This window comes from Tympanuchus pallidicinctus, unplaced genomic scaffold (genome assembly GCF_026119805.1).
Source record: "Tympanuchus pallidicinctus isolate F22 unplaced genomic scaffold, pur_lepc_1.0 scaffold22, whole genome shotgun sequence".
In the NCBI taxonomy this organism is placed as follows: Eukaryota; Metazoa; Chordata; class Aves; order Galliformes; family Phasianidae; genus Tympanuchus; species Tympanuchus pallidicinctus.
The window spans coordinates 16,997,319-17,014,623 of NW_026294739.1; the positions used below are offsets into that span (position 1 = coordinate 16,997,319).

The window sequence follows — 17,305 nt, forward strand, 5'->3', positions numbered from 1 at the left end:
GCTCCACTGACCCCAGGGCAGCTGAGAGCTTTATCCTGCTGCAAAGGGTTTCTTCTGGGTGGGAAACACAGCCTGACCTTGTCCAAGGCTGCTCCCAACACAGTCCAGTTGCAAGTCCTTTCTCATATGGGGATCTGGTGGGATGAGGGGAAAAAGGTAAATCCTCTCCTTCTGGACCAGCTAAATTGTTGGTTTTTTTGACTTCAGCATGGACACTGGTGACATTATGCTTAGTGCTGAGCTATGTAGTTACCTGATAGGATATATCAAAAGCAAATGGAAGTGTTGGCGTTATGGGTTATATTGTTCTTATAAACATACTTAAAGCTCCTAGATAAGTCATTATTCTGGGAACCTAATGCAAGGCAGCAGGTGCTACAGTTCCCCCGCCGAGTCTATTTTCAATATTAATTATCTTGCTGTGCATTAAGTAGTTTTTGTTTTTGCATTAAAAGATTTATGAAGATTAGATGATTAAAGTGACAAAAACTAATTTTCTCAAGCATAGCCCCTTGGCAGCAGCCAATTGCAAAGAAAAAAATACAGGCATTTAGTTGGTGTGGAAGGGTGGTATGATGAGTAAGTTATTGTATGGAGAAGAAGGACCAGTGGGAAATGCTGTTCTATCACCAACGTAGCTGCTGTCCTGCTGGCCATACACTTGTGCTGTGTTGATGTGGCAGCCATTCATTTTAATTCCCAATAAAGCAGATTTTTGTCTGAGAAATCAATTTCTCCATATGAAAACCAGTGACAGGAATGGCTATCACTTGCAGACATGACATCTGCTGCAAAGCTAAGCTCAGTGTGACAGCAGGATATGCCTTGCTTGCTCTTTGAGGAGGAGGGGAGCTCTGCGGCCGGGTCTGGTTTCATGGCACTAAGCTGGGCTGCCAGGTGAGTGCCTCTCACAGGGGCAGCTGTCACTGGAAGGAGATCTTATGGCTGAAGGAATCCCTTGTGTAATAGCAGGGTTTGTACCTTAGCTCCCTTGCTGCCAGTTGATGAGGAAATTCTGAAGGAGAAGTCGCAGCTCTGCCTTCTGGAGTCTGTACAGAGTATGCTTTTCCTTTTCTTTCCCCTGGTTATAAACATGGTGACATATAGGCAGCATAAGTTGTTTTGCTGTAACAATCTTTCCTTCCTGTCAGGTAGATGAACATACATAGTACTTGCTAATGCTAAAGCCATAGGCATTAAAATCACTGCTGCCATTAGCATGGTCATCCCCCATTGCACAAATGAAAGTGAAAAAGCAAAAGGTGCTCTGTGGAGTACAGAGCCAAGAAGCTGAGGACATGTAGGAGAATTGTACTGATTATTTTGTGTATTGCATGGATCACTTTATGCAGTCTTTATGATTTCTGTATTTTGGAACACTTCCCTTCATTGACTAGCACTCTGAATAGATGATTTTTGTATGAGTTTGCTGTCATTAGTGTCACGAATTCTTTTTGTTAGTATCATGAAGTCTTTTCAGTGCCTTAGAATTTATTACAGGTTTTAGAAATGCCTACATTTATCCATTTTACACCTTCATTATCTGATCTAGCCTCATCATTGCACCAAATACATACAATGGGATTATCACTGCTGTCTCATTTCATTATATTTCCCATTTCTTAGAAATAAAAGCACTAAAAAATTTATAAGAAGAAATGCCTGAGCGTAATCAGCCCCAATATTATTTACATCTGAATCTTGGGTATTGACAGAATACGTCCGTGACTCAGGGGTGACACAGTGTGTATTTTAGGCCAATGCTGGTAGATTGGGCCCAAGAGAATGACAATGCAGGATCCCAAAAAGCCTCTGAAAAGCCTGAAATACCCACAGTGAGCCTTCTGCTTTCTCAACATCCACAGTGAAGGTTCCTCACAGTGCTAAGTATAATATCTGTCCTCAGAAGATGAATTTGTCTTACTAATAATGTCTGATGTGATCATTTTCCCTAGTTCTTCTAAACTGAACTTTATGCTTTGTGAGGCTCCAGAGCCAGCTGCAGGGAGTGGAAAGAAGGGAGAAGGTACAGGGGAAAGGAAGGTGCAACTGTCTTGAAGATGGGCATTAACATCACCCTCTGATGGTGGCAACTGTTGTTCAATTCTTATGTTGAGAGGGATTTTTAAGGATCAACTAAATAGAAAGTAAATCCAAGATCAGAGGAAAGAGGACAGAAAGACAGCTTCAAAGTGCGTGACATGATGTGACTCTTGATTAAGAAAACAGCCTGTCCACAACGGGAAGAGAAAGTGCACTTGGAGACTAGGACAGCTCAATGAATATCCCTCCTGAGAGAAAGCATTGTAAAAGCTGACCTGAATCCATTTTTAGCAGTGACTGTTCTTCCAGCTGGAAGTGTTTTCCAGCTACACTAAACTCGCAGTTCATAATCAGGATTTGCTATGCTGGACTCTGCAGTGCTGGTTCTCAGCCACCGACACTTGGAGGAGGACAGCCTCGTCCTCTGGCAGCATGATGTAGCTCATGCCACTCTTTGACCACAAGCAATATGGAGTTACAGGAAGTCTTGCAAACTGCTGCAATAAAAGCAGATAATTATCTCTGTATTTTAGGGAAGCTTACAACAAGTCTGTGTTAGTAGTCCCAAACACAGTGCATCAGCCATGTTAAAGGCTGAAGGGAAAAGCTCCAGTTTCTCAGTTTGCAATGTAGTGTTAATAAATCAACCTACAGAGAAAATATTGGAAGTATTTTGGAACAAATGATGTGATAGAAAAGGCACATTTCATCCAACAAGTCAATTACTACACCCACTGATATTTGTTAAGATTCAATTTGGTGAAAAAAGAAATGTGTGTTTCTGCTACAAACTCTGGCCCGCTTCCCATAGATACTAATCCTCAGTTTTTAGCCAAAATTTGCTGATGCATTGTCTGACACAGAAAAGGGCCTCCGAGCTCTGACATAAAACCTAATTACAGGAGGTACAGTAAAAAAGGGCAAGAGATGATGAGGGGGAATGGTTTTAAGCTCAAGGAGGGAAGGTTTAGTTTGGATGTCAGGGGGAAGTTCTTCACAGAGAGAGTGGTGAGGTGCTGGAACAGGCTGCCCAGAGAGGATGTGGACGCCCCATTCCTGGAGTTGCTCAAGGCCAGACTGGATGGGGCCGTGGGCAGCCTGGTCCAGTATTAAATAGAAAGGTTGGTGGCAGGGGATTGGAACCTTGTGATCCTCGAGGTGTCTTCCAACCCAAGCCATTCTTGTAGTGCTGAAGACATGCATGGTGCTTGCTCTTTTCCAGCAGCAGAATACCCAGTACCAGTATCACTACATTAGATGCAGAACATGCACGCAGACACATGCATATGCCTGTACTAAAAAGCATAAACTGCCTCCTCTTTGCTCAAAGTCCAACTGCCTGCAGCAATATCAACAAATGCCATAGAGATGAGAAATAACTCTCCAATTCCCAGTGCAAGAAAGCTGTGGTGTGTGCATGTCCACAGAAGGGAAACGTGAGGATTTGGCTAATAGGTAAGAAGTCAAAATTGATTCCACACAAAAACGTCTTATGAAAGCTTGTTCATTGGGACCTGCCTTGTGTCTGGGCAATGGTGGCAGCTGGGTGAGTCCCCAAGATATGCTGGGGCTTGCATCTCTGTGGGCACCAGGGCACCAGTGCCTCCAGCATCAGGATGGATTCCCTAGGTGCCTTTCTGTTCTTAGCACTTGGGAAGCTGCACTTTGCTGACACGTTTGCCTAGAGGCTGTGTATCCACACAGACAGGAAGAGTTTGCTCTAAGAAGCAGCAGAGGAATGAAAGTGGCTGGCAAAAGGCAGGTTTACAGCATGATAACAGCATTTTCCAGCTGCTCCCATTGCTACACCCCACCATTGCTCTTCTCTGCCATCCATCTCATTCTCACCACATATCTGAGACCTTGTTCTGAGCAGCACAGTGTAATCCTAACACATCAGCATGCCAGGCAGCAGCTGCCAGAGCTCACGTATAGGCCTCAAATGCATTTGTTGAGAGCAGGGTTCCCAGATGGGCACAATTAAACAGTCATTCTCTGAGATGTGCCTGATCATGCACCATTCCTTTGCTAAATGAGGATTAACATTTCAAAGGATGCACAGTCTCTATGGCCACTTCCTTCAAGCAACAGCCTCGTGTGTTTCTGCTCTCCTTCCCAGGGACAAATCATAGAATCACAGAGTCAGGAAGGCTTGAAAAGAGCACTAAGATCATCTAGTCCAACCACTGACCCATCCCCACCATGCCTACTAAAACACGTCTCTTGGTGCCCATCTACACATTCCTGGAACAATTCCAGGGACAGTTAAACCACCTGTGCACGTTCTTGACCTAATGGGGTTAACACCTATCATAATGATAGCAGGAGCTCAGTTTAACTCCTTCTTTTTCCCTTAGTAGCACAAAAAACTAAACTATAGCTACAGATAAAACATGCTGGAGATCGTGATCTCTGGTCTTCCTTCTGCAGTCCCCGCAGAAAGCAGCACAGCTGGCTGCACTGCTGGTGCACAGGACGGCGACCGAGATGCTTCCGAAAAGCACTCAGTGGGGGTGCGGAGCTCTGCGGCATCCCCCCGCCGCGCCTCCCCGCCGCTCCCAGCCCATTGCTGGGGGAAGAGCAGCACCTAGAGGCCCCGGGCGGCCCTGCCCCGGGCTCCGCAAGCACAGGAGTCCCCAGGGCTCCGGGACTTTGGAGCAATTTGCACTTCTGGCGGCTGAGAGATTTAGAGATGAAACCAGAACCAACCCAACCTCTCTGAATCCCAGACCCGCTCCTTTCGCGTTCAGCTCTGCCAGCCTCTGCGTGGAGGTCTGGCAGAGAGAAAGAGTCCTGCAATGCTTCACTTAAAGGTTGGAGGTTGGGGTGCGATGGCCGTGTGCCACCTATCTGCGCTGAGCCGTTCGTGGTGCTCTGCCTGCTGGACCGGACCCACGTGGTCAGTGTTCTGTGAGAAGCTGCTGCAGACCAAATAATGGCTTTCATATGGCCCTCCTCTGATCCCCAGCTTCTGCTTTAGAAATGTCACTGCAGTAATGGGTTTCTGTAGGATTACTGTAATTCAAAAGGTCGCGTAGGCAGTAATTATCCCATGCGTTTAGCTTAAGGATCTCAGAAATATAATGTTAATTCTAATTCTGTCATCCCAGATGGAATGATTAATTTCTGCTTGCAGGTGACTATAAACACCAGGCCTAATTTTTGGGAGAGATTTCACCAAAAATGTAGATCTATGCCTTCAATGTATACCAAGATTACTTCAGATGTTGAATACATTTTTAGCAATGTAAAGTTAATAGGATTATGTTTAAAATCTCTGAATAAGTGTTTCACAAGCAGCGAGAGCATAGGATAAACAGTAATTTGCTCTTCATTAAAGAGTCCATAGGGCAAATTTTGAAACCACCCCCTTGACTTTAGAAACCTGAAAATTAATAAAGATGAACTTTGCCCAGTGTTTGGATAGAGGAGCCCAGAAGTCACACTGACCTCATTTTGTGCGCAGCTTTTGAGCTGTGTCCATCTACGTATTTTGTCTAATTAAAATCTTTTATTCCTATAGGCTTGAAATGATGGTATGACTGCATCCTTCATGCTGGAGTCTGTTTTGAATTGACATGATCCAAAGATTTGCATCCTTTGCTATCAGCGTTTAGCCACATTAAATGCACTGTCAGGAGTTTGGTGGTGAAACCTGAAGCTCTAATTCTCACCTACACACAGCTGAGTTAAATCCTTATTTCAGCTCCTAAACTTTAGGTGAGAAGGCAAGCTGTAAATGTCCACTGATTCCTGGGCCCTTCTGGTACCCAGGTTGTGGGATAGCAGTCTGTTCCCCCCCCTTCACTCCATATGGCTTCTGCAGCACTGAGAGCACAACTGTTGGGTTGAAGAAATGTCATGTTCAAATGTTATAGTCAGACAAATGTGGGTTTCTTTCAGCAGATCTTTTTTGGTTCAAGTTAATCCAGGTAAAATCTTTAAATGAGGGCTGAGGATGGAACCCTGCAGTGGAAGACAAAAATGAATACTAACACAACATTGTCCTTTTTTAAACAGACCAGGGTAAGAGTATAAGGAAGAAACAGTCCATTTAGTGGGAGAGCTGATGAGTACATGGAGACCTCACTTTGCCTTTGCCTATTGCTGTTTGGGTCGGTGGTGGATTCATCCTAATCCTGTGGGCTGAGCTATTCCTGAGCTGTACAGCCCCTGCAGTTGCTGACAATGATGGCTATGACAAAAGCTGAGCTCATGGAAAGGCTGCGCACAGGACAGATGAGCGATACAAATGTAGACCAATACAAATTGGAGCAGAAGAGCATTCTGTGTGAAGATGTGCTATTCCAGCCCTTCCCATTGATCTTAATTTAAGGTAGGCCCAATCCTAGCATAGACAGAACAACACTAGGGACAGAAACATCCCTTAAGACATGGCCTCAGTTCTGTATTAAAGCCTTTTAATACATGATCTGTGTTAGCCTTTACACAAGAACTTTGACAAACATATAAACATATATTAGAAGACAGTCCTGGAAAAAAAAATGGGCAAACAGTGGATAGAGACATAACCAGAGAAAAAGGAGAAGGGAAATTACTTTCACAAGAGAGGCAAGTCCCTTTGCCAGAAACACTTTGCTCTTTATACACTCTTTAGAGCCAAACAGTTTATTTAATCTTGTTTTGCTTCCCTTCATTTCTCATTAACCTTCAACTTATGCAAGTTGTGGTTATATTCTATTCAAAAGCTTTTATGCAAGACAAGTGTTGTGGTAACTTAGTGCTTTCACCATGCCCTGCTAACCATCAAGCTAGCAAGATAACTCATCACTGCTCTCCCCGTGCCTGGCAAGCTGGAAGGCAGTGCCTTTGGATGTTGGTGCTTGCAATGGTATCTGCATTTTCATTTGTGGGGTTTATAATATGCTGGTCACCACTTCCAGCTAAGTAGTAATGGTCTATAGAGAGTCCAGACCTGGGAGTAACTGTATATTTAGTAATAAATCAGTATGACTGTGTGTGTTGGAATTGCTGAGACATGGCCTGATTGAGCACGTGGGGAAAGGACACAGCCCTGAGAGCACAGGTGAAGGCAATTCATGTGTGTGACCAGAAGGGGTGGAGGCTGGCTGCACCTCTCTTAGACCTCATTTAAGGGCTGACTGCCACTGGTTTTTTTTGTTTGTTTGTTTTGTTTTTTGAGGTCTTTCCTTTGTAGAGCTTCCTCTGCAAGCCTGGAATCTCAGAGATGGGCAAGAGATCCTTTCCCTTCTTTTGTAACATCTTCTCATTGCTGTGATCCTTTTGCCCTTTATACTTTGTAACATCTTCCCATTGTGCTGGCCTTTCTGTCATTATACTGTGCATAAAATCAAAACCTGTGAAAATCAGTAAGGCACAAGAGCTGGTTGGTGTATGTCAGTGTAACTGCAGGATTTCTTTAGGCTGGTTGGTCAGACACCAGCTCTAGGCTGCTGGAGCACTTCCTTAGAAAACATGGAAAGCAGCAGAACAGCATTTGGAGCAGGATTTTGCAGGCGCACCAGGGCAGCTGTAGGGCAGGGCAGTGTGAGGCAGCAGAGCAGGCTGCCTGCATGCATCTCTTGGCATTAATTACAATTGTTGGACTTCCGTGTGTTCCTTCACAACCTGTGTTTCAGGTGCAGCTAAATCAGGCATAGCACTATAAATGTTTTGAACTGTGGCAGTGATGCTGGTCTGGAAACTATGCTAACAGGAAAATCTACAAAGCACCTGAGGTTGTTGTCCAGACTGTAAGTAACCTTGCTTGATTTTATAGTAGGTATTAGGCCTGATGGTGTTCTGTTTATTTGAGTGAAAGGGGCAAAAGTAATTGCTGTCTTACTCAATGTTGTGAATAACTGAAGTCAGTGAGGTCAGTATTGGCTGTAAGGCCCATTTCTCTTGTTGAATTAATTTTGGTGTACAAGATTACATCAGGTAACAAGAAAGCACTCATTGACTGAGTACTGCAAAGCTTTTCATAATTGCAGTTATTCCTTTCTGTCCTTTATTAATAAACTGAATCTGTACTAGAACTGTGTATGTAATAATGTATTTAAAGACAGAAATAAGTTCCTTTTCAATCAAAACAAGAATTATCCAGCTTCCTGATAGGGAAAGGTTGAGTTTCCCACAGTAGAAAAGGAAATTTGAAGCCCAGACGTTGGCTAGGATCTCTCATTACCTGTAAAAGAGCCAGGAAATGAAGTTGGACCTCTCATACTTCAGCTGCTCTGTAACTAGGGCTATTCTCCAGTCCCTTTTTTGTGCAAGTCATCAGACTACATGATAATTAGGCTGGTAGAAAAGTGCTTAACATTGAATATTTTTAGGATGTAATCATTCCAGCCGCAACTAGTAGTAAAAGCATTGCTCTTAATGTCAAAGACAGGGAAACTGGGCCACAACACTTCAAGCTTGTGTGACTGTTGGAATCAGAGTCCACCAGCTCCAGACTGTGACCCTGGGTCAGTCCTATGAACTATGTTGACTGTCAGTGCTAGGGACTGCCAGTAAATTAAATAATTGCTTAGTGGAAGAAGAAAATGAAGCAGTACTGACAAGGGAGACAAGATATGCTTTTCAATGACACCTGAAAATTGAGACAGAATTGATTAGGCTCATATCACTGTGCAGTCTGGAGATACTAAGCAACCAGCTCCCTGCATTTACATCAGTGGGAATATTGACCAGGTGGAAATTTCAGGCTCCTCCTGAAATGCAGAAACCTCTCAGTGCTCTATGGGGGAGGAAGGAGAGCTATTTTGGAATGGCAGAAATAAAACTTTCTCTGACTCTCTCAGAGAAACCTGCATATGGCAGCAAGGTACCTAAATCCTTCTGGAGTTTATTTTGCAAAGATAGTGTCAGAGAACAATCTGCTGGAAGAGTGACAGTTTGTAGGTAACTATCCTGCTATTACCAGTACAATGAGTACATCAAGACAGTGAGGTCACATCTATGTTGGGATGGGATGAACAACAGGAAAGTGATGTCTGAGTATGCTGAGCCCCAGGATGAGTGCCCCTGTTCCTGGCACAGGTTTTGCCTTGGCAATAGTTCAGTTGTATTGGATGATGGACAGACCAGTAGGTGAAGCAAATGCCCTGCACTGCCTTATCAGGCCTTGTAGATGAATGAAGCTGGGACAGATATTGGAGTGGGAGAGATTAGGGACTATTTACAACCTAAGGTTTTGTAAAGCTTTTCAGTGAGTTTTTTTTGGTTGCAGAAATGTCTCTCTCAAAACACTCTGCCTTTTTGGTGGACTGCTCTGCCCTTAGTGCTACTGTAAACTTATTTGCCTCTTGATGATGGATCCGTGGGCTGCAGAAGAGTTCCCTGATCTGCCTGCCGGCTGCCAGAGATGCTCCTGCTGACTGAGGGAGAAATGTGCTCTAGGGCTCCTGGCAATAGTTCTGCTTGAGACCTTGCATGGCCAAGGGGGATGTAGCATGTGCTATTGGAGGCAGTCAGGGTACCCAAGGCTTTCTGGAAAATGAGCAGTATTTCTGGCTGACTGGGCCCAGTGGTGAATTTACAGAGCTCTTTTGCCTCAAAAAGGAGCAGCAGAGGTGAGGAGGGATGGATCACCATTGATTAAGCTGCCAGTTCTGCTAATGTCACTGTGGACACAGTCACTTTTCTTTGCCAGCAGCAACTTAAATAATAAGATGCAGAGGGAAAAGGAGGGAGTGTCAGCGCTGAACTACTCACAGTGCTGTTGGCAGTATTTAGATGAGAAACTGGTGGTGTGATGGATGGCCACGATGCAAAGATACATGGCGATCAGCTCTTGAAACAGGCAGTCTAAGGACTGCACCTGACTAGTCTGAAGGTGACTTCACCAAGAGCTGGTACTAGATACTAATCAGTTTTGTCCCACACAAATATTATTTGTACTGAACTCAGCAGTAGGTTCAACAATTCATGCAAATATGTTGGCAAGGGCTGCTTTCACATGTTGGTCTAGGTCTGCACACCATGCTGCTTGCAGCTGGTCTGGCCCTAGGGTTCACAAGCAGAGATGAGCTTGTTTGGTCCTGAGCAGAGCTGTGAGGGGTGGTGCAGCATTTCTGTCTCCATTCCTCTGGCCCTGTTCCCTGTGTCCCTGCTGATCAGCGACTGTGTGTGCTCTCTGAACAGGCAATCACACCACAGTATGAAGGTGAGTTCACTTCTCAAACCTTACAGAAATATTTTTCCAAATTCATACTTCCTTCTGGCAGGCAGAGATTATCTATACATCTCTATTTAAGCACCCCTAGCTTCATGACCTAGAATGAAGTAGATTTCATATTTTACACACTGGCTTTTTATGTTGTACTGCTGGACTTAAAGTAGGCCTCTTGCCTTTCATTTTCATGACCATGGTATCCCATGGTCAGATATAATGAAATTTGTTTTGTGATGTTTTTTTTTTTAAGCTTGACATGCATTATATATAACAAACCCTGATAAGCATCTCTGAGAAGAACCTACTGCATAAATACCCAGACATTGGTGTTAGGGTCCAGATTTTGCTGGTCATTGTGAAAAGGTGATATCTTTCCAAACAGTACATCAAGCCATTTTGAAGGAGATTTCTCCTTAGAAATGAGTATAATGCTTTAGTTCTAATTTTGTAGGAGTTAAATTGAATGTTAATAACATCTCCAACATTTTATTTAATGTATGGAACATTAGGAGTATCTATCTAGTGTTTCCAATTAACCAGGGATGCTGCCTTTCCTATCTGTTTCATCCAAGGACAAACATAATTTGTTTGGATAGCAAATCCCATTCCTGCACATTAGCATTATAGTATCACTGCAAAAATAATCCACGCTATCTGGATTATGGCATTGAAATTGCTACAAGTGAAAGCTGTTTTCTGGACTAATATTTGGAGAAGATGAGAGAGAAAGAGAGACATGAGGGGCATCGTTAATTATTTTTTGGTATTTCTTGTTTTGAAGGGTTTCTACTGAAAAGGAGAGTACATCTATCTTGCAGGGGGTTTCCTCAGAGGGTTTAAATGAAGACTGAAGCTTTAAGAACAAAGTGAAAATGGAAGAAGAAATATACTGCCATGGGTAGCAGAAATGAGGCACTGGGGGTTTCACAGAGTTTTCATTAATCCTCTCCTGCCCTGAGGGTGTTCCTGTGTGACCATCAAAATGACACACGTGCAGCTGTCTGGTGCTTTGCCACATCTCTAGGTCTGATGTACTTTGCTCTGGGGATGGTTAAACCTCCAGCTGTTCAGAATGGCAGTTTGTTTCCTTCAACAAACATGCTTGGATGTTTATCTGAACTATTTAAGTCCACAGAATTAGATTATAAATTGTTTCAAATGGTTTTTCAACACATTTTCCTTGCCAGATCCTTGTAATCAACACCTGAAAACCTGTCTTCCTTGAGCACTGCTTTACTGTTACTTCAGGAGCTGGACTGGTGGCTGTGCCTGGGGTGTCCTAGCAAGAGCCACTTTGCTAATACAGCGGGGAAGAAACCAAGCACTTGTCTACCTGACTGGGTGATAGGACTGCAAAGCTCATATGTACACCCAGCATATCAAAAAGCAGTCTCTAGGTGCTTCCCTGTGGCAGTACATCTCGTGCAGTTGCATGGCAGCATATGCTTGGGCAAAAGGAGGCACTGGGTGAGTCAGACACATTTGGTGGAGGAGCACCAGCTAGGGAAGAGGGCAAGCAAGCGAGGATTCCTAGGAAGGCACAGTGCTTCTGCACACCTGGCTAAGCCAGCAGTGGTGAAGTGATTTGGTTCTGATCACCTCATCAGCTTGGGCATTCTAGAGATTTAGAGCATTGAGAACCAGTTTAATAATAACTGACAAGATATTAGCATTGATTTTTAACATGCTGTAAGGGTATGATAAAAGAGTAGGTACGTGATGGATGACAACTATATGAACTACTTGTTTGGCTCAGCTCAGTTGCTGCTGACTGAAAAAGATGAGAGAGGAAAAAAAGATCTTCTAAGCCTGCCATGAATCTTAGCAGAGGAAGGTTCAGATCACCAAGGTTATAACAAATTTCAGAGCTTCTCTTAACATCCTATGTAACAATGTACTGATACAGAGATTGTTTCCGATACAATATCTGATGCCTAGAGACAAAATGTTTATTTGCTTATATTAAAAAAAAAATAGCAGGAAGTATGGCTCAGGAGTGTGAACTGGGGAAGAGGACAGATATTTCCAAAGCTGCTGCCAATCCCCTTATATGGACACGATGAGACTATTGCACTGTACTGGAAAAGGATTCATGACTCAACACGTGAATCTGCACTGAACTGCATGCACAGGTTTAAATTTATTATGAGGCTTGAGGTCCAAATATAGGAGCTTTTCAAATAATGTGTTTTAGAAAGATTTTAGAGGGCGATTAAAAATAATACCATTAAACCTCACCTCTGAAATAATGGGAGCGGTTATACATACTTCTTGGCAGTGAAAGAACTAAAATCCAGGCATTTTCTGACTCAGATAAATCTTAAGTTTCCCATGTGTGCATTTGCAATTGTAAATTTGAGAAGGACTACTGCAGTAAGATGAAAAGTGCTCTTGCCACAGGAGGACCTGGCCCTTCTTGCTCAAATGACGATGTTTCCAAGATAATTCAGTTTGTGATATATAGGGAGTACTAAATTCAGATCTTTCAATCTCTTAACTGAATATTCCTGAAAATATTAAATTCATGTATAATACGCAGGATTCAGGGAAACTAACACCAGTTGTTTGGCCTCCTAACACACAGATGAGGTGCATTTCCCCACTTAAAAATCAGAACAACTGTATCAGTACAGTGGAGGAATATGTCACTCAGATGGTACTGCAGGCTGATATAGGCAACTAGGTATGTTCTACATAGCTGTCTAAGGGCAGTGTTTGCATGCACAGCCTTTTTGTTCCTGGGAAGGGATTTAGCTTTTCAGGTGTCTGACAACACAAAGACCAGCTGTGTGCATAACCTGTTAGCTCCCCTCCAGAGCAGGACTGTGCTCTTAAAGCAAAAGCAAATACATCAAGCTGGCTTCACCTAAACCATCCTGCATCGCTTCTGTTACTTATCTACTAATGCAGGCCAGCTGTTTAGTCAGCGAAACAGAAGCATCAAATTACAGAAATAATAGAAAATGGAGAGTGAGAGGCCCCTTACAGGACATCTGGTCTGTCTGCTCCCTTGGGCGTGTTCAGATTTACCTACACCACTACTCCATGAACTGGTCTGTTGAACTGGTTTTCAGAAGTCATCAGTGATGGAGATTCCAGATTTACCCACAAACAAACAAAAAGTAAAAGCCATGTTAACAGCTGAACAGCTGATTGGGTTCTGTCCGTTGGTCTTACAAAGAAAACATCCGCTGCTGAGCTATCTGTGTGCTTTACTAATGCTTCAAGGAAACATGCTAATCCTTTGGAGACGTGCAGACCTTAGCACTGGAAAATGGGAAATGCGTGCTGATTGTGCCTGTAAGATGGTGAGCAGTAATCTGCATGGATGCCTTTTGGCAAGATGGGATTTTAGGACTATTGTATTTATGTGTGATTGCCTTTTAGACTATAATTGTAACAAACGTGATTAGTCTACGGTTCTCCAAGAGTGGCTGCACTGTGACAGGGTTTGAGGGTTCGCTTTCAACCAACGCAAGCCAGGCAGCACTTATTCCAAGGATGAGCTGCATTTTTGGTTTTTTTTTAAGACAATGCTGAATTGCTGGCCTAGAGCTGGCTATTTTTTCTTCCTGTGACCATTCTCCTGTTTGGTAATAGTTATTGTTTGAGTGGATTTGGTTGAGTGCATGTTTTGTCTTGTTTCATTGTTGTTTTTTTTTTAAATATATGTTTTTTGAATGAGGCCCCAGAGGAAGAGGCAGGGAAGCAGAAAGCAAGAGCAGAACTTTCTAGGGCAGAGAAGTTGATGTAAAGCCCCAATCTTTCAGATGCTTTTTAATGTCTGCAGATATATCCAGGGGAATAAAATATATATTGGAGAGTTAATTTTGTAAATAGTTCTCAATAGCTCACTAGAAGTTTTGGATGTGTAATTAGATATTCCTTCCATTTCCTTAAACACAGAGGCACAATAAAGAATAAACAGATAACTGTTGGTTGCAACCTAGCTTCTTACTGCCCAGGACATACAGTGTCAGAAAAATATTTTATAAAAGCAAGAATGTCATTAAGAAACAACAGCTGAAACACTGTCTTTGTTAATTTGCAGTTCAAACTCGCTTGCTTTTCAAAATCTCTGCTTTGATTTCTGTCAGATGCAGAGGCATGGTACACGACATGGCATACATCAATTAACTCTCTGCATAAAAAGGTGTGATGATTTTTTCTCTAGCTGAGGGGATGGGAAGGCAAGTTTTTTTTTTAATGATCTTGTGAAATGATTTTAAATGGCTGTCAAACATCTGGCGTCGATTAGTAGCCAAGTCAACTAACTGGAAGGTTTTCATTTTCTGTAATTGCCTGTTCCCAGTGCTTTGTTTCTAAGAATATTTTACTTTCTGATGTTTCTGTTGTTACTTATAGAATGCTTTCCTCCATTTTTAAGACACCTTATATTCAAATTTGCCTGATGACTTCAGTATGCCATTCTGATAATTTCCTTTGGGATCAGTCAGTTCTTTTCCTATGGTATATTCCATGTGAGAGGTTTTTTGATCTTCACATGACTATCAAGTATTGTCCATGAGCTTTTTTGGTTTTGCTTTTGTTTCCTCCTTCTTGTTGGCTACTCCAGTGCATTTCACTCTTACGTCCCTACTGACTCCCAGCATGTTATTTAACAGGTGAACATTGTTCTGTATACTTTGCACATTATTTTTCTCAGACTCCGTATTCAACAGTTGGCAAGATTGCACCTTTTTAGTTTAGAAACTCTTTCTGGGGCAAAATGTGAGGAACAGAGAACTTCTATCTCTGAACTGCTCACAGCAGAAAGCCAAGCTCTGTGCTCCAGATTAGAGCTCAGGAGAGAAGAAGGGGTGGCTGGTCACACCTCACCCTGTCTTCTCAGGACACCATTCTGATAGTTTGGAAATGTGTCTGTCACTGTTTCTGTCTCAGTGCCACTTCTGAAAAGCAAACATCTGCAGCAGGAAGCCTATTGGAGGTCTTAGTGGAGGAGGATGTACTCTGAAAAAGCAAATGTTCCAATGAGCCATAGCTGCTGCTTTGGGCGGTGTGACTCAGCTCTCTGGGCATGGTTTTGCAAACATAAACGCAGTTTAACTCAGTGTTTCCCTGAAACTGACGAGTAAACTTAATTTGGGGTCTGGTTCTGCCATGTCAAACTTCCATCAACTTTTTGCTATGAGAAGGGATGAATTACGTCAGCACGTTCTAGTTATTACCCGTGCTATATAACCACGAGGCAGACACACAGAAGCAGCGCATGAACACCCAATAAATGAAAGTCCCTCCCCCAAGGAATTTGTGTCTGCCTGGGAGAGGAGATTGGGCAGGAAGTGAACAGGAGCGGCCAGAGGTGATGTGGCTGACAGAAAGATGATTCAGATGCTGCAAAATATTTCGGGGAAGCATTCATTCTTTTTCATATATGAGCCAACTTTGTGCTGTCTGACCTGCACTTTTTTCTGTCAAAAGTCCTAAGCAGACAAAAGATTGAATGAACAGAAAGCAGAAAATAACAGTGAATTATTGGATTCTTTTTTCTTCTTCTTTTTTTTTTTTTTTTCCTGGGAATTAAAAAGTCATGAGAATGCATGAGAATGTTTCCAATGCAATTGGAAACAAACAAAAGCATACCATAAGTGTGCATGTAAAACTTTAAGTGACTTGAGGTTTGATACTAGAAACAGTCTGCAGAAAGAAGAAATGATTTTTTTTTTCAGAATTATTTGAAGAGAAGTAGGGAAAAAAACCTGCATCTCAGTAAGTTTCAAGATCATTTAGAAGATGGAAAGAAGAGCTGTCTAGAAGTTTTACATTGTTATTGGCTGCTCTTGACACACATGAGCAGTGTTGTTTGGATAGGTAGCCCTTTCTCCTCACAAACCTTGTCCATGTTTCTACAGCACAATATACCAGACTATTTTCATCCACACGAGTGCCAAATATGACACCCTGTGGGTAGGAGATCTGCATGTCATCAAATCCTGTACTGAATGGTTTTCCTTTAGAGACACCATTTTCAATTTATCTCAAAGTCCAGCTTAGCTCAGAGTATCTCTTTTATGCTGGTACCACCAAACTGTATCAACATTACAGGATTATGAAGTGGGATCACTTACCCTGTCAGCTCTGTGCTAGCATTATGGCTTCACATTGATACTTCCAGCAGAGCAAGTGCTATATTTTATTAGTTACAGAGATTCATTGTGCAACCAGAAACTGTCCTCTGCACCCTGCTTTTATAACAGGATTCAGAACAGCTGAGCAAATACAACCTCTGTAATATATATGAAATACAAGAAGATAATAGTAGCAGGGCAAACTCTCTGATTTGCTATATGGTGTGCACAGTGAATTGGGAATACAGAGATACTTTGCAAGATGGAGGGGACATACGTTTAAGGTCTGCCATGAAGGCCTAAGAAAACCCACTTAAAGGATTCCTATCCTAACCAACTCTCCATAATTTCTAACAAAGGCCTGAATGCAATTATTTCTACACCGTATTTCCAAGCCAGGCTTTAGTTACCTTCTTAAAGTTGCAGTCAAACTGCAGGAGAAAACAAACCCGAATAAATACAATGCACTAATTGTTATCAGCCTCCAAATAATGAGCTGAAAGCTTAATATTATTATCCCCATCCCAAACAGCTCGAGCCATTTGTTTCTACTTACCTCCATTTGTCTCTCGGATATTTAAAGCAAAGACTCATTTTGTCCTGCAGATTCGGTGCTGCCGCTCAGTATTATCTTGCCTGATTGTAAAAAGGCTCCTGACCAAAAGGAACAGGAAAGCAGTAAGTAAAACAAACACAGAAGCCCAAGAGGAAAGCTACACCCTAAAGACTGGCACTAATAGCAACTGAGAGACAGGGAAAGAGAGAACACTCCCAGTTACTAACTTTTTCCATTGATACATCTGTTACAAAACAATTTTGCTGCAAACTTCTCTTCCTTCTTGCAGGCAATGCTTTGCTGTATGTGTAGACCTCAGATAAACCACACAGTGAGTGTGGGATTGGACTTTTTTCTTTTCTTTTTTTTTTTTTTTGTCTGTACCAAGTAATCAAATCAGTGAAATATAAGCGAGGAGCTCAGTTGACTACTCTAAAAGCATAGTTCTGGGCAGCA

At 42.5% G+C, this 17,305-nt stretch overlaps 2 protein-coding genes across 5 annotated transcripts in view; one reads left to right on the forward strand and one right to left on the reverse strand.

The window, feature by feature from the left end:
• Positions 1-16,966, reverse strand: part of LOC128082428 (calcium-activated potassium channel subunit beta-2) — a 115,342-nt gene extending 98,376 nt beyond the window's left edge. For 2 of the 3 annotated variants that reach the window (XM_052686547.1, XM_052686546.1), the window contains exon 1: positions 16,850-16,966. In XM_052686547.1, the coding sequence (XP_052542507.1) occupies positions 16,850-16,887 (38 nt within the window). In that variant the 5' untranslated portion in view covers positions 16,888-16,966. The remainder of the gene's footprint in view (positions 1-16,849) is intronic. The other variant, XM_052686550.1, reaches the window with a different exon arrangement.
• The window catches only part of TBL1XR1 (TBL1X/Y related 1), a 380,885-nt gene that overhangs the window by 64,029 nt on the left and 299,551 nt on the right, over positions 1-17,305 (forward strand). The window lies entirely within an intron of this gene.